This window comes from Nipponia nippon, unplaced genomic scaffold (genome assembly GCF_047370975.1).
Source record: "Nipponia nippon isolate SJK-2023a ecotype South Korea unplaced genomic scaffold, ASM4737097v1 scaffold_24, whole genome shotgun sequence".
Classification (NCBI taxonomy): domain Eukaryota; kingdom Metazoa; phylum Chordata; class Aves; order Pelecaniformes; family Threskiornithidae; genus Nipponia; species Nipponia nippon.
In genome coordinates, this window is record NW_028262341.1 from 1,537,173 (window position 1) to 1,555,328 (window position 18,156).

The following is an 18,156-nucleotide window of genomic DNA, read 5'->3' on the forward strand; positions in this document are numbered from 1 at the left end:
AATTATTTTGTATTTTTTCTTTGGTTTTAATATATCCATGCAAAGAGGAACAAATAACAAAGTTCCAGTCATTAAAAAAAAAAAGTCAAAATAAAATCTATTAATGAAGCAGTATCTTTATAAATTTTATCTTCTTCCATGAATAAACAGGTTTTCCCCCTAATGAAGCAAACTATCTGTATGTTTGTACGTGGCTTGCTGGAGTTCTAATGTTCCCTCTACTTCTCTTCAAAATGTGTTATATACTTTGCTACAGCTTGAGAGCCTGAAAGTATTAAGCAGCAATAGACAGAGATAACAAATCTTCATTGTATTTATGTAGAGTACCAACATGTTCCTATGGGACACGTAAACGAAATGTAGAGCCAACTTGTGTTCTTGCTCATATTTCACACCAATTTGATGTGTACCCAACAGGCTGTAATTAGAGCAGAGCTGGACATAAATTCTGTGAGTCAAGGCACTTTTGCACTGAGCGTGCACATTCTGATACTTGTTTCCTTTGCAAAATCTTGTAACTTGACCATCTACAAGATGACACTAATTCAGTGGGACCCTTTCTTTGTTTTCTCTTCTTCATGAACTACAGAAGACCTATTTCAACACCCATTGGTTGAGAATGTAATTCATCAGTTGTGAAACTATAGCATTAGTGGTGCTGGGGCAGTACCACAAACAGCCTTGCTCTGTTTCATCCTCCTTCAATAAATAGTTAAAGAACAACTGCTTATCAGGTAAATAGGAAACTTCTGCCATTCATCAATAACCTGCCTGGGGTAATCCCCTTTCTAACACTTTTGTTTGTTCTTGTGCTTTTAAGTCACAGTCTCTGTGTGTATTTGCTTAGTATCCAATGTAATGGTCCTTTTGGGATGTGTTGTAATTAAAAGAACTAGCAATAATTATTCTTCTTATATGAAAATATGTTTCAATACATGTATTATGGACCTTAGAAATTACCAAATGCAATGTACAGTGACAATAGTGTTGTATTTTCATCTATGCAAACTTGCCAATGAAACCGCCCTATCACAGTTTCATTATGAACTTCACACTACATGCGTACTCTAAACGATTCTTTGAGTTGCAGGTCATAAATTGGTCACCAGAAGGTACAGTCAGAGGCTTACTTCTCCTGGGGGTTATTCTGGAAAGGTAAAACTGAGCCAGACTCTTCCCCCCCGCCTTTATTTTTCTTTTTCTCTCTTTTTTTTTTTTTTTTTTAAAAGGATGTTTTACTTTATCGTAAGTGTTATGGTTTAACTCCTTTTAGTGTAAATAATAATCAGATCTAATTTAATGGGAATTTTTTATTTTGTATTCAGTTCACACCATTTATTATGGTAGTTTTCCTGTGTATGTTTACAAAGCTAGGTATTTGCTTTTGGTGCCTGGATGGTTTTATATAGACATGCAATTCAGAGAGGAAAAAAAGACATCAAAAATATTTAAGTATACTTCGTGTTATGCTGAAAACAAATGAAACAATTCACATGCAAATAACACAATAAATTTGTATTCCCTTCCCTCTTGGAAATATGGATGTACTTTAGAAGAGCTGATCTTGGGTTTAGCAGTATCTAGCTCTTGGAGAAGTATTCTTTCATCAAAGGGAAGTATTAGTTCTTGAGAAAAATGGTTCCTGCAGGGGTACTGATAGCAAGTTTCTGTAATCCTGAACATTAGGATAAAAGCCCTTATCTTCAGCTATTGAATAGGCTGCATATCAGTGGCAACCAACAAAGCCCGGATACTGCGGATTCTTCCAGACCAGAGTGTTTAATGAGCAGCACATTCAAGCTAAGCTTGCTGGTATGACTTGAGACCTGTGGCTGTTGCACGTTTTATAACAGCTCTTCTCACTTTGAGATGAATATATTGTACGTTGTCTTCTTAAACTTAATGTTTCATGTGTGTTTCGTCATGGCTGGTAATGACTCAAGTAATCAAAAGTTTCCATGGCTGTTTACCCACATTGATTTTTTTTTTTTTTTCTCACAGTAATAAGCTTCCAGTTCTGAATTTTGAATGTTGCTTTCTCTCTGACAAAATGCTGGAAGGGCATTTACTCTGGCCACCTGTGTAACATTCACTGTAATAATTATCTTAATTACTTCCCAACTGTATTACAATGTCTCATTCGAGCAAACAGCCTATCTTGATTAAAAGCTGGGTTGCCGAAGATTGCACTATAACCTATGGTTGTTTCCTTGATTTATTGCTTTTCCAGGGTAAAACATGTGTCCTTGTTTTTAACTTGAAATTTTCTCAACTAAACTTCACACTGTGAGTCTGGTAGGTCTTTGCTAGATTTAAGAGTTTGTTTCGCTGTTTGGATTTGCTTCCTTTTTTATTTCTTCAAACCCAGTGAATACTTGATTGGAAACATAGTTTACATCTAAAGAAATGCAAAATCTTCATACTATATAAAATAAGAATAGAAAAGGATTTTATTTTCTTTTAATCCTTTAAAAAGCCTTTGACTAAGAAGACGGAAATCCGTTTGCTCTGTGAGTTAAAAGTCATGAATGTAATACTCCCCTAAACTTTTTGTGTGTGTTTGGTTTTTTTTTTCTTCTTCCCTCCTTCTTTCCTCTTCTGTCCTGCTTAATTTACTGGATAATTTTGTTATTTATGTCCATCTCAAGTAGTAGGTGCTGTCATAAAATCACTTCCCTATTTGTCCTCTAGCTTTAATTCTTAAAATAGCAGATAGATCAGTCTAAAAGATACTGAGGGTAAGGTGATAAAATTTTATTAGAAAAAAAGTTGCTTTAATGGATAGAAGCTCTGAATGATAGCTCTAACTGATACACAAATTCCACAGAAATAACTTGGCATGATGCCAAATTTATTGGAAAGCGTTTTTTTGTTGATCATTGTACTGGAAAACTGAGAAGTTCCTTTTCATCTTTAAGGTGAAAGGCTCTCCTCCAGGACCCTTTTCCTCAATCTGCATAACACTATATACATCATATACACAAGTTTCATGTAGAATATTAGGCATTTGTAAAACTTGGAAGGAAAAAAATGGCTTTAAAATAATTCAGAGACAATAGGCAAATGACGTCTAATTATTACTCCAGTTTTTATAGTGTGTTTTGCTATATTCTGCTAGTTTTTAAAGACTAACATGAGCTTGTTGATTTATGCTTCTTTACATACAACAGGCCAAATGATCTCATAAAGAAGCTATCAATTACAAAGCCTGTGTTCAAGGAAATCAAATGTGAAGTTACACACTCTGAAAGACAGCGTACTCACATGTGAGCTGATGGAGGAGATTCATTTTCAAAACTGGAGCTGTCAGCAGCATCTTAGTAGTTTTCTGACTTACTGTATAAATTCAAGAGAACAAAAGATACAATGCCAAATCAAATGTATCGTAAACTGTCTTCTGCTTTTTTTAATTGGGTGGAGACTAGAACCCAGCATATCTGAAACAGAAAATGTATTTCCTCATGCTTACAAAATGCCTCATTTTATTTACATAGTTGTTTATACATTTGATTTATTTTACTCTGGTATGACACATATAACGTGACAACTGCTAACTCTCTGTAAAGAGCAAAATGGCAACTCATGAGGTTCAGAGCTTCACCCACTCTCTAGTATTTTGCAGTATATGTTCTAAACCAGGACCATTTTTACTGTAGTTAGCATTCGGATAGAGATTTAATCTATGTCTTCAGATAAAATGGTGATATGTGTCTGCGTATCCTGAATATGACACCCTGAATATGTCTTAGAAGCTAAAGATCTAACTTTTCTTTAAAAAGGGTAGTTTTAAATAAAAGTATGATCAGAGATGGATTAGTCTTTCTGCACTTTTCATCCCCAGTTCACAAGTCTTTACCTAGTGACAGCTTTTCTCATATTCCTGTGAGACAGCAGTTAGTAGGTGCGATCTTAATCACCTGGGACTAATTGTCATGCTGAAATCACTGGGCCTTCTTTTGTATTCTTCACAAATTTAAACCTAGTAATTCACCTTTCCCAAGAAGGTATCCCTGTAGACAAGATGCTAACCTTTTTTTCCCTTGTAGCTTATAAAAATGTCATTAATGCTCATTTATAACTCATAACCAATTCTGTCAGCATGTAAAAAGACACACTGTCACTCTTTTCATACAAACAAGATCTGGATGCTCAGTGAGCTGCTCGGTACCCATTGTTCTAGAAATTTGTGCCCATTTTTAACTGTCTTTTTAAGGAATGTGGGTTAGAATATAGGGCTTAGCCCTTTGTGTAGATATCAATTGTGTCCAAAATTAACATAATTAAAATGAAAAAGGTACATTAGCATACATTTATATATACCAGTATTTTGGAATATATTAACACTGTAACAAAAATTTAAAATTGCCAGTTATTCCATACTAGTATTTCTTAGCTTCTTTTAACCAAATAACTGCCTCAATCATTTCAAAAACACAACCAAAACAAATTAGTCTGCAGCATTGATGTCCATGGCAGAAAACCAGTTTACTATGCTGATTTCAAATGCCTCCCACTTTACAGCCAGGGCATTCCTTTGTTTAGTTTGAGATGAGAGTTTATTTTTTATTTAGTAAAAATATTAAATGTTCTTAGCACAAAAGTGAATAAGCACCTCATTGGCAACTGTGCTGATGGCTACTAATCTCAACTTTGAAGAATGACCAAAGTAACTTCCATGATTTCATTAATTAATCAATCAATAGTCATTAGTTAACCCATTCATGGCAGTAAATTAATTTTTGTCTCTGTAACGAACCTATTTGTTTCAAATGGAGAAATAAACTCAACTTGTACGAGAACACCTTCTAGCAGTGCTGTGGCTGCTAAGCTCAGCTCTGCTGCAGCAGCTGTGACTTTGGATCTTCCAGGTCTGTTTACTTGGCTAAACTGTTGTTTCTGCTTATACAGCGCTGTCCCTAGATTTCCATCTGCTGATCCTGCAAACTGCAACTGTCTCCAATTCAATAAGGCAAAAGCAATGCTTGTTTGGGATCAGCCATACTGTGAGCTGTTGTCTCAGTCAGGAGAAAATAGCTCTTTAATCTATAGCCATAGTTGAATTCTCACAAGGATACTCATTACTTAGGTTCCTGGGAGAGAAGGGTTAGGTCATGAGTATCTGATTGCCAGCAATTTCCTTAAGACCTTTCCTGGGAAACATATGAGGCAGGCAATCGAAGGCTTTGGAGCAGGAGTTGAGAAACACTGTGTGAAACAAAGGGGTTAACCTGTTTGTAACCTCCAGGAGTTCTTGCAAAAGGGTGGTGTTGGCATTCTGGGCACTCTCAGTTGCTTAACATTATTTTAATTTTGTTCTGCCATTTCTGTGTTTTGTGAATGCAGCTCATTTGCTGAAGACATTAAAGTAATCTGAAAAAAAATATGCAAAAACTTAAATGCAAAATAAATCTGTTGTCTATTCTCTACTCAAAAGTAGTTTACTTCCATTACACTTCACCAAATATTAACTTCTTTAGTTACACATAAAACTTTGTTTTAGGAACAGTATCAGTAACTAAATGATTCACTAGTAGCCCACCACTCCTGAAAGCATCAAAACATTTTATATGCAATCTTTAAATTCAAACAAGACTTTTAGAATTTTGATGAAAGTGAAAGCTGCACTGCTCAGTCTTTTTTCTTTAAGAGGTGAAGAGAGAAAGCGCATAATAAAAACACTTCCCTGAAGTTACCCTGTGGCCTAAGAGACGTGGAAGGAATATGTCTCATAGCAAAAGGGAAAGGATTTGGGACACATCTCTGAGAAGTGAGACACTGGCTTCTTGCATCATTGATCAGTGTATGCGAAGGGGAATGTAAATGAAGCAGATAGCAAAATGTATGCTTTCGTGTTTGAAACAGCATGCATAGACAGACGCTATATGACAGGGAATCTAACTGCTAGATCGTGTGCAGTAAGTGCACCTTGGAAAAATCTCATGGAAATGCAATTTTTCCAAAGCATTTGCATTTTGTGAGCCACTGGATGTCCTTTGTTAATTAAGATACTTTGTTCTTGGCTTCCAATGACTCCTGTTTTCTAAATGTGAAAGGTTTGTAGCATTTTCTCTCAGGCTTTTCAGAAATAGTGTATTGATATGGGAAAGAAAGAAATGGATGTACAATATGAACAGGATACTTGGTAGTAAATAATTTTCTTGGCCAATTTCTTTTTAAAAAAATCCCTCAAAATCTGCAAAACAGAATTGTGTGTAGATCTCCAATCTCTATGGTTTCTACCTGGCTGCTTTTCTGGGCCTGTAATTGCAACACAGCATGTAACAGTTCATTTTATGTTTAGTCCTAGTGCTAAACAAAGCTTATTAACAAGGGCTTTTGTTTGACAAAAATCACCTGCCTCTCTATTTGCTGTGAAACGTCACTTATATTAATTGCTTGGCATCAGCTTTCTTCTGTATCCAAAGATGAATCCTTATCCACAGCTTATTCAAACACTGCTCCTTGGTTCAAATTAGCATTAAGAGCATTCAGTCCATTACTTGTTCCTTGGCGAAGGTCTGTCACTTACTCACAGTTTGCTTTAACTGAGACTGATTGTAGGCTGCCTGAAGACTCAGTTTCCTCATTTCCTCACTTGACAACAGCAAATCTGAGTCACAATTCCCAGTGCTCACTTGTTTTAAACCATGTAGCAAGGTGTGCTTAATAAACCTCCCTGCAAAACACTGCTGCTTGTTTGTGTGGCTGCTCGCTGAGAAATGGTCCTTTATGCAGAATATTAAAAACATGTTGATACTTGTCCTCCAGTTGAAGCTGCTCATAAATTATATCTGCTTTGCTTTTTGTTCTGTTTGGCAAAAAGGTCAACTCAAGTATTGTCACCTGCCTTGATTTTAAAGAGAAAATTCTCACTGGCATAGCTTAGCCCTATTTCTTAAAATAAATTTATACTGTTAAAAGGCGAGTTATCATGGGGATACAGCACCCAACTTAACCATCGACTTTAGGTCTCTGACTGAATTATCAGAGCCAGATGCTCAGGTAACTGAATGGTGATTCACAGAATCATAGAATCATTTAGGCTGGAATAGTTCCTTAAGATCATAGAGTCCAACTGTAAACCTAACACTGCCAACTCCCACTAAACCATGTCCCTAAGTGCCACATCTGCACACCTTTTATATATTTATTACTGATTTATATTAGTTAAAACTCTTGTCTTCAGTGTGTTGGAGTAACACATAAGAGCTAAGTGGTGGATTTTCAGGAATATTACTGAAGTGGCCAGTTGGCTTACTGCAAAGCAATGCAAGTACGCAGCCATGGGGGTCAAAGGAGGTATAACACATGGCTCACAAGCAGAGGAGGAACACCACTGAAGAGCACCCTCCATGCAAGAAAGTCAAAAGATTTGGAGGTAAATAGAGGATGAAGGAGAAAAAAGTATGAATGGTCAATTTTTGAGCAAATGGCACAGGAACAGAAGCGAATTCACTGCTGATCTAATTGAATGCCTTTGGCTGTTGATTTAATGGCAAGGGAAGGGTGATGGTAAGTTAGGTGAACATCTGCTTAGCTTTTTGGTAATTATGGCTGTTGAAATACAATCACTTTGGACAAGTATAGCTACAGTTGCTTTTATATTGGACTGTTTGATAGCCAAGACTTTGAGCCTGTGTAGAAAGCTGAACTGACACAGTGACAGAGCAGCTCCACTTCTGATGTTGAATTATAGAGAAGATATAGAACTTGGGAATTTTTGGTTAGATGTAAAATGCAGATAGACCTTTAGATTAAATGGATTTTCAATCACTACACTGTGCTGTCATTCATTTTCATATGATGTGCCCTATTTTTATTTTATTTTGTTGTTTTTTATCCCTCATATTTAAAACCATATCATTAACCAGTGAAATTTAGGAACTTAGTCTTTGTAAGCTCTGAGAATATTAACAAATCACTCAACATGCACAAGTTGCCATCAAGATACAGAAGAAAATTAAATACACATCCTCTCCAGGTGCCCAGGAAGGATAAGCTATTTTATACCTAGCTTTTGCAGAGGAGGCTTCTCATATGAGCATGTCTTATCTTTTTATCAAAGCGGGGAACAGAGATCTGTTTTCTTTCTGGAATTTCTAGTTTATATTTCCAAGAAATGGTTGAGGCTTATAGCTTTTAGGGACATGTAAAAAGTGCTTCTGGCCACCAAGGACTTGATAAAGATTTTTTGCACATGTGTCATGAATACATCTGTCTTTTCCCTGTGATCAGAGATGGGGGGGAGTCATAAATGATGGAAATGTGATCTTCGATTTCCCACCTCCCTGCATCTAAACTGATTTTTTTGAGAAAGAAATGAAAGGTGTTGCACAGCTAACCATTACTCTGAGCAGCTGACCCCAATTATTGCAGGATGATGACATTGACTACATCAAATCAAGGGTAAAATCGGATCTCTGTCATGAGTCCTATCATGTCAGGAGTCTCTTGCCTGTGAAACAGGGCAAGGATTAGAAGATTCTCACTGGAGAATTTTTAAGGACTATGAGTGCTTTCAAGCTATCCTTAAGATATTTGGACCATGAGATTGATGTCAGTCATTTTCAGGAAGCATCAGCAAGGTCAAAACTGTGATTGGCCTTTCATTTGTGCACTTGTGTGAGTGAATTATATTACTTTCTGTGCTACTGAACTACTTACTGATGGCTTATTCTTAACTCTATTACAACATTTGGTTCAGGAACTGCCTAGTGAAAAAAAAACTCCTTTCTAGGCATGTGAAGATCAAAAAGCTGTTTAAGTGTCTGAGAACTTCCTGATTAGCTTTGTAGCATAATTAAATTTTGATAATCTAGAAAAATAATAGGCAGGAAACCATATGTTACTTTGGGTACAAGCATCATTCCCACTGCGTCACGAGAGAGTGAGAGTCTTGTCCACCTCATGCTGGACCTTTGAGGAGGTATTCATTAAGCTTTGGAGAACTAAGGAGAGGAGGTGATTTATTACTTCCCTGCTTATCCCTCAAGACAGGATAACTAAGGACAGAAGAAATAAAGTCATCCTATTGTAGGCAGTATATCATCCCTCGGTGTATGCCTTGCTTGAGGTTTGGCTAATGTTTGGGGGAATGAAGTTCCTTTTATGTGCAGAGAAAGGCCAACTCTGCGAATGTTCCTCTGTTCTTTGAAGTGGCATAGACATTGAAGAGCTGTACTGAGCATCCAGATAAGCAGGCACTTTCAGGAGATGTTTATATTTTATGGCTAAAATACATTACTTTAATAGTTTTCTAAAGCTACAGCCCTAGTAGGGTTGTGTCTTTGTCTACTGAGGAGAATTTTCCCTTCATAAACAATGCAAAGCTGCCTTAGAATAACTCGCTGGTAAATTTCCCCTGGGCAGGAGACTGGCAGCAAGTCTCTGTTCGGCTGGAAGGAGAGGAGTGGGCACAGGGAGACCGCACCATCTCGGGGAGATGGGCCTTAGCAGGGCAAGGGGAGAACCCACAGTTCCTGTCTTCTGGTATGAGACAAGGTAATAAATTTGTGGTACAGATTAGGGATTTTGCAGCTTTTTTATGAGCTTGAAGGAAGGAACTGTGCCTGTTTCACTCTGTGCCGCTCCATCTTTCTGCAGCAAGGAGTAGCAGGAGTAAAGGACAGATCAAGTTGTATTTTCATTTTATTTTTTTTACAAAATGGGATGTTAGACAGGAGAAAATGGCACTGCTTTTAGGTGAGTGTAAGCGATTTCCCACTTCATCCCTCTCTCTTTAGTGTGGCTTGCTAAAATACTCTAGTACATCAGAAAAGTGAAATCACATTTGTTGACAGGAGCCATTGATTCAGTCAGTCTTGACCCTTATCTCGGTGACAGTGTATTAACCCTGACCTGTGCGATATATCTGTATCCTGTGTCTGGGGTAGGAAACTAGAAGGCAAAACAAAAAACAAACCCTTCCTTCCAGCAGTCTGGTGTTCCAGAGTTGAACTGCCTGTGTCTCCCGACTTCTCAGGCTGGATCCATGCTGCTGCTGTTGCCATTCAGAAATACACTGACACTTTAATTCGCAACCGCATCTTGGAACAAATTGTCCCCTTGTTGCACGTGAATCTGAGGAACTTTAAAATCCTTGTCTGGGAGAAAGCAGCTCTTTAAGCCACTGAACTCGTTTGGTGATTAATGGTAGGAAAGATTCTGAGTGCAGTTTCTGGTAAAGAGGGGGTGGCTTTATTGTCCTTAGATATCCTTGGATAACAAGATCAACACAGTTCTTGTTATTAGTAAAAACAGAAAATAGTTTTAGTAAGAATAAAAGGTGTTTTTGTAGTAAAGGCTACGGAGACTAAACCATGAAGGTACATAGCATTTCCCTTTTTATGTCACCTGTTTTGGTTTAACTCTATCCGATCCGAAACCAGGACACCACCAAAACAAGAGGCTCTGAAATGGCTGCCTTGATATGCAACTGTGCAGGCTAACAGCAATCTGGGGACCAGCTAGCTGCATGGTACTTGGAGCCCGTTGTAGCATCTGGGAATGTCCTCCTCAAGCTGGTCTGGTCACACAAGTCTGACTTTCCCAAGGTTATGAAAGATTTATTGTATCTAATGGAATGTCATATTCTGGGATAGGTATGGTATGTTAACGAGTTAAAACTGAATGTTTTACAGAATAGTCATGGTGATGCTTTTTTCCTTGCTAATTCAGAGCTTGTGGGCAAAGAAAAGAGGAATCAACTGTAAACCCTTTTGTATAATTTAAAAAAAAAGTACAAAATTACTATGTGCAGCTTTTACTAGAGAAAAAACAGTTAAGAAGGATTCCAGGTGTTTCTCAGGTAATTATATTATTCATCTGCCTTTTCAGGAAATACAATTTAAAATGACTGTGTTCATGCACAGCATGCAATTAGTCTTTTGCTTTGTTTTGTGTATTTCACCAGCGAGCTATCCCAGAATAATACTCTGAATTCTCAATTGGTGTAATTCATTATAGTTCCATTAACTTCCAGAGAGGCTACTCTGGTTTATTCTGGCTCAGTTTCTGGCCAGATTGTTCAATTCTGAATATGTAATAAAAGTGTTAGTCATCTTAACAGCTGTTATTCACATTAGTATTTTGTGCCCAGTCCTGGATATTTTAATGTGTTTTTTGTTGATCAACAAAGAGGGTGTTGTGCACAGCAGGGTATACATGGGCAAAGATTAGCTGTATCTTTCTCTGCTTTTGAACTTCATTCTGACATTTTTACTCTTCTGCATAGTATTCTCTTCCACGAGTAGTCTAATCAGAGCTGGTCTTCCTGGGTGGCATGCTGCCAAAATAACAGTCAGTACCAGCGACCATTGGACTGAGTGCAGTACTGTGAAGACTTCCCGGATTAAACTTGAACAGACAAGGAAAGAAAATATTTCTTTAAATATCTGATTTGGAACTCTGTGTGATTTTAATTATTTTTCAAGTCAGCTATACCAGTGTAATAATTAATCCATTTGAAAAAAAAGAAAATTACAGGTTCTCAAACATCTTTTTAGACAAGTATTATGATGGTTGGAAATAATATTAGTTAAAGGCAAAGATTCTAGCATTAAATAATATCAATGTTATTATTTCTAAGAATCAAGCCGTCAAATATAGTACTTTTTAGGATAGCTGGAGTACTTGTAAGATGTAGCCTGTAATGTGAGAAAATATGATACCAAGATTCTCTGTTGTACATTTCTTTTTTTCTTGGAAAGAGTGAAAAATCAAATGATACAATATTTTCTGCTTATAGAACCTTGTTATGACTTTCTGTCATCCCACACATCAGCCATTTAACCTAGTGACCTTATTCCGATTTTACTGTTTGTGAACTTAATTCTGTAAGTCTTTGTAGCCTGAAACACTTTTTTTTCTTCAGAAAATGTCATTATAAAATTATGCATGCTTTCTAACATCTTCAGCAAATTTTGCTGGAAATAACCCACTAACATTCTTTCTTTGAAGACATCATGTTTTTATAGTATTTCATCGCTAGAGTTTAGGATGTGTTTTATATCGGTGATCATCCCTTCATATTCTCCCTGCAGTAAGGTGCCAGAGGAAAAACTCTTTTCAGTCTAACTCAGTCAGTTAAATTGTCTGCTGGTTCTAGCATAGTGATTTTTTTTCTTAATATCAAGCAGTGTATATGTCATTTATTCCTGTTTCCTTAAAAGTGTGGGAGCAGTTTTTGGAACTGCTTAACTACTTAGTTAAGCAAAAGTTTTTAATCTGCCATTGCCATTTGCTGAATTCATTTTTGGATGCCTTCACAGTTCTCTCATAAGATCCATGTTGCCATGCTGCCTTTTCCCCACCTCTTTTATATCACAGATGATCAAAGTTGCTTTTTCTTGCACATAGAATAGAATAGATAAAATAATTAATCTCCATTTCTTTGCACTTACATTGAATGATCTGCACACATACTTGTGTCTTTTCCCTGTGTAAAGGAGAGGTTTTTTTGCCCTTGTCCTTCACTCATCTTCTGGAGTGCTATTCTGATAAATTCAGTGTCTGTAGCTTAGGCTTGAGCTGTGTTGTGGTGGGGAAAGGGGTGTGTATTTACACCCTATGTATTTAAATCCCATTTTCTCTAAGCTTTCTTTAGTTACAGGGAGACTGTCTTACTTTTTATAATGAAACCACCTTACCATTACGGTGACTGTTGTTTTGGAGGAATGTCAAGAAGTATTTAAATCTCCACAGGGCCTTCATAATTTAAATGAATTTTTGGTGGTAAAGGTGCACGAGAATTTCCCAGTGTAATGAAATTACAAAAAAGATTAAATGTAGAAAAGTATTTTCTTCTTCCATATAGATATTTTGAGCTTGCATAAAATATTAAGCAACCATAAATTATCCCTATATATAGATAGCCCTATTTTTTTTTAGAATCACTGCATGTTGATGGGGGGGTAGAGGAATTTCATGAAGCTTTGCCAGTCCAAGCTGTGTTCTACCCTTAAGTAATTTCTCAGGTGGCTGCACACTGCAAAAGGTTAGTGTGAATATCAAAAAGGCTTAGTAGTAAGATTCTTTATCAGAAGAACATACTATTATATGTTTCCTAGGCTTGAACACGTGTTGTTTTGTGTTATGAAGTGGGTTTGGTGATTTAGGTAATCAAAAACCTGTCATTCCCATTTTAATAAAAAATTTGCATGGTGCCTCTTGGCCCTGGTGACTTGTAGGGACATTGTCTGGGGAAGGATACATGGAACATTAACACAGCTCAGGGCGTGATCCTGTTTTTTCTTACTGAGGAGTGGAGTTTTTGCCATATGGAAAGACTATCCCAGAGTTAGTGGATCCCAGGGGAACAAAGCCAGTTCTGTGTAACGAGTCTGACTGTGACTCTTACCATCATACCACAAAATTACTTCATCTTGCATCCTGGCTGTGCATCTCTATTGTCTGATTAACTTGGCGACAGGCTATTTGCCATAGTCTTTTGCCATTCATTTTCACCATTACCCTTTAAAATTTCTCTGAACATCTTCCAGCTTGTCAATAACAATGTGTTTCATAGATGGTTTAATGATGTAGGTTAAAGCTTCTGAAGTTGAGCTCCTTTCTAACTACATCTTCAGCTGTGGTCTGTTAGTGGTGACCTTTGCACATGTGTACAGCCCAGCCAGATCAGGAGAGCCCTGCAGATGTCCAGGGACCTGATGAAGAAAAACAGCCCAAGTCAGAATGTAAACACAGGTCTTGAATCCTATCATAAGTTTTATGATCCATTCATAATGAATAATAAATAATGAATAAAAGTTAAAATTGTGCTATGTATGTGTCTTACAGACTGCATTGTGTTTAAAAACATCTAAATAGAAGTTGTTATAGATTAAACCAGCGTCTTGATTCTGATTGAGACATGTTGATTGATAATTTTTTGTTCATCATATATTAATGCCTTGTACATGATCTGATTCCATGTTCATTGCTCAGTAAATGTTGTAATAAATATTAATGTATTGCTGCTTTCAAAGTACTTATTGAGATCTTTAAATTTCTTTAAATATATTCTCAGAACCTCTTAGAGTAACCAAAATTACCTGTAGAATTTTCCACAGCAAAATTATCCTGTGATGTTGATTGAAATTGTGCCAGCGCATCTGCTGTAAAAATGTTAATGTCATGTCTGACTGAGACACATGCACCTTCTATGTTCATCACTTCTGAATCCATTATAAAGACCTTAATGGTAGCTGTACATAAAGACATGCCATAATGACATCTTAAATGCTGTCTTTAAATTCACAGCATGAAAAGCCTTTTAGAAACACGGTGAAAAAAGCAGGTAGCTACCAGCAATTTGTGGATAATATTCATGGTATGTCTTTTATTTAGTGGAGGTTTTATATTAATTTCAATAGAAATAAATGGGTCCAGAAAGCTGATGGTGTAAATAGAACTTTGTTCCTAGTGAATAACATTTGAGTCCTCAGGTCAGCTTGCTTGTTTCACAGCAAACATTAGAAAATGTATGCCAGAGTTTGGAAGTGTATCAGCTGGTTATACAAAATTAAAAAATATACAATAGAAAAATACGATCTCAAGCATATTAAATTTGGAAAAGGGGTATATACATACAAAAAGCACAATATAAGTATTCTAAAAATCCCTTCTGTAGCAGGGTGATTTGGAAGGGGCACGAGCTTCTCATGAAACAATCTTTCAGAAGGAAGAAGTCAAGACTTTTTTATAATTCTGTCAAGGATCTTGTATAGTCACTTTCTGGGCAATGACCTCCTTTTACCAGTCACCACAATACACTCAGTTTGTCTCAAATTTTGCTAAAGGCAGAAAGCGGAAAGGGGAATAGATGGAAAAGAAGGCAGTACTAAATCTTATGGGCTTCACCCAAAATTTCTGGTAATCATGACTGAAATCCAGAGGATGCTGGAGCAAACCATGGGCTTTTCCAAGGATGTCTCCTGGAGTCGGATCTAACTTCCCAGTTTTTCACTTCAGTATTCAGGACATTGAATACTTTGGGCAGTGATTTACTTTTAAAAGGTTTACTTTAAATAAAAATAAAAATTAAAAAAAACCCCACAGTTTTGATCCATGAGTGTCTAAATTTATTTTCTTAATTACACAGTTTATAATACTGACATGACCTTTGATTCTGTCAGTAGTACTGTTTGATTGCATTAATTAGGCTTTATTCTTTCAACTGTTTTCTGTCAACATTGATTGGAAGATTATAATAATGCTTTATAATCTTTCAGATGCTAAAGAATCATATTGGCCGCCAGAGTGGCTCACTGGGCTGTTAGATCGCAAGCTTATTTGTGACTGAGCCTCGCTTGACAAAGCTGGCGCTTTCCTCATGCCTACCCAGCCCAAGACTCACCGTTGCCTCCACAGAGGATTAGCCTCCTTGCCCTCTCCATCCTCTGGAGTCCCTACGCACATGCACATGATTGGTGTCTACAGGAATAATGACACCTCTTAGCTGCTCTTACATTTACAGAGGTGCCTCTATCCTTTGGACCTGGCTTGTGTGATCCTTTTCATTCCTCAGTGTCAAGAGATTTTATAAAGTCAAGTGAACATTACTCATGGTTTACACACAAGGAACCAAAGCATGGATATTCATCAAGGTCAGTGGTAGGATGAAGAACAGATCCCGTGTCCCCCTGAATGCAGTGCAGGACCCTGTGTATTGAATAACTTTGATCCTTAGAAAATTATTTGTTGTAAGGGATGCCAGAAGATTATAGGGTTGGGAAAAAATGTTTAAACTTAACTTGTGCTTATAGATTCCAGAAGATTTATCCATGCTTAGGTACCTAAGTCTTACTCGAATATCAGCAAGTAACAAATATTCCCTAGGAGTGTGATGAAATTAAATAATTTTACACTAACTAGAAAACCGCCACTAGTAATGGTGACTTTCAGTTACCACAGCCGTAGACAAAATTAAAATTGGGGAACTAGAGGTAAAAAGCATGTTAGTAACTTTCTGAGAAAGAAGCCACCCTTGACTGCTTCCAGTGCTATTGTTAGTGATATAGAACCACTGTATAAACTGCAGGAGATGGTCCATTTCCCTTTTACTCATTTAATGCTTTCTCAACATATTTCCTTTGATGATGAAATTTTGAATGACTAGGCTCTATCCAATCATTAATTATTTACGTTCACATGTAAGGACAGTTTTAATGTCTCTGTTTTGTGTTCAAAGGTTAAAATTGCATATCTTTATGGAGGGACGTAGTGCTTGTGTCACTAACTTTTAGAGTAAATGATTTTAAAACTTGAAATCTGTCTTTTTGTCTCTCAAAGAAAACAGATAGGACCACATAATTATGTTGCTCTACAAATAATGTAAGTAGCAATATAGCTTCTGATCCAAATGTAGTATTTGTTTAAAGTTTATTGTACTTCCTTACTAATATATAGTGAAATATGGGCAGGCAAAGTTCCTGTTTAAATAGGTTTTTATTTTAGATTTTTCCATCTAAAATATTTGCTCAACCCAAAGTAGAAATCTCTATACCCAAAAAAATGGAATTTATAATATGATTGAAAAAAGCCTTAAGACAGTTTAGAAGATACCACACAATAGTTATTGGTAGTGGTTACTAATTTATCCAGCATAAAATGCTATCATTATGAAAACATACATTTTCCAGAGTTATTGCAGCCTGTGGCTTCCCTTGAGTTGTATTGATTTCCTCAAAAATTGTTTAATGGGGACAGAAATAATTCTCGTGGCATAAGAGTCTAAGTTCCAGCTATTTCAAAGCACTATGGTGCAACTCCAGGGCAATGGGTAGGTTATGGTCTGAGTGCAGCTCACACTTGTTTTTTAAAACTACCTTCAGTACACAGAGTCAGATTGCTCTGGCCTTATGATCTCTGAAGGGTTCTTAGTGAATAAAATAGGTGTGTCAAGATGATGATCTTCTAAATGTGCTAGCTTTTCTGTACATTTCCAGGAGACAGACTAGATCATCTAAAGACTATTCAAGAATAAGGGCAACCCAGCACTTTATCCAAAGAAATAAAAAATAAATTAATAAAAGTCAAAAGGCTTTATTGTTTACAGATCTTTTCAGTCACTTTTATATATTTCACCATCCAAGACATACTGATTTTGAGTGAAGAAGTTAGCACAGGAGTAGCTATAGTTCTTACAAATGCATGCCCGAGGGGTCTGAGACTTTACTGTTAGTATTAATTCAGAAGTCCTGTTTCAAAGTGCTCTTAAGTAGCTATGCTACTTTATCTTCACATTCTAAATAGCGTTACGGGTGACCATGTTACATAAAGGTTAACAAAATAATCTCTTACTGATTTGAAATTGGTAAGTAATTATTCATTTTTATCATTCATAATTATTCATATCCATTATTCAAACTCTTCTTTAGGACTTGGCAACATAAGCTGTAGACACCAGAACTTACTAGAGCAAAAATGATGCCAGCTGGAATTCCAGGCATGAGGTATATGTTTTACATGCCTGGTGAGAAATGACTTTGGGCTCCACTACCTCACATTGAATCAAAAGATCACAGACTAGAATTTTTTTCCAAAGCTTTTCTCAGCTTCATGTTTTTAATTCTTCCATCTGTCTGTTTTGTTGTTTTGTTTACTCGACCTGCATGCTGTTTAATGTCTCCTGGGGATGCTGTTCAGAAGCCTCCTACCTCCGCCCTGGGTGGTACAGATGATCCAAAGAGGACATCAGGGGAGTCCAGTGAATGACTCCAGCAAACAGTCACACCCGGGACAGTGAGCTCATCTAAACCTTTTCAGACAACGACCTTTTGAATGCTCTTGCCTGAACTCAGATGTGCTGGTGTGCTAGACTACGGTGCATCCAACCATGGTACACAAAAATTAGCCTCATCAGGCAGCATTAATACAGAGTTTCAAAAATATTCAAGGGTCAGAGATGGAAGAGGATTTCTAAAACTGCATGAAGTAAGTCTGGACTTTCAGTGGATCATTGGAAAGCTTGGGCATGCTGTGGCTGAGCAGCCTAACTCATCACCAAACAGCCTTTGGCTAGTCAAAAACCACCACAGCATCTGAGTCACCAACATTGCCATTGCTTCTGTACAGCTCTCATAAAAAATGAAGCCGGGAAAGCAACTTTAATTGTTAGTAAGTTTCAGATATCAAAATTACAATCTCTTAGCTTTC

General features: G+C 36.9%; 1 protein-coding gene across 2 annotated transcripts in view; it reads left to right on the forward strand.

Annotated features, from left to right (window-relative positions):
- XRCC4 (X-ray repair cross complementing 4) overlaps positions 1-18,156 on the forward strand; it is a 189,974-nt gene that overhangs the window by 94,186 nt on the left and 77,632 nt on the right. The window contains exon 7 of one of the 2 annotated variants that reach the window (XM_087761547.1): positions 17,647-17,765. The exons of the other annotated variant lie outside the window; for it this stretch is intronic. Coding sequence (XP_087617673.1) covers positions 17,647-17,681 — 35 coding nt within the window. The 3' untranslated portion in view covers positions 17,682-17,765. Of the gene's footprint in view, positions 1-17,646; positions 17,766-18,156 lie in introns of those variants that run through there. 2 annotated transcript variants of the gene reach the window in all.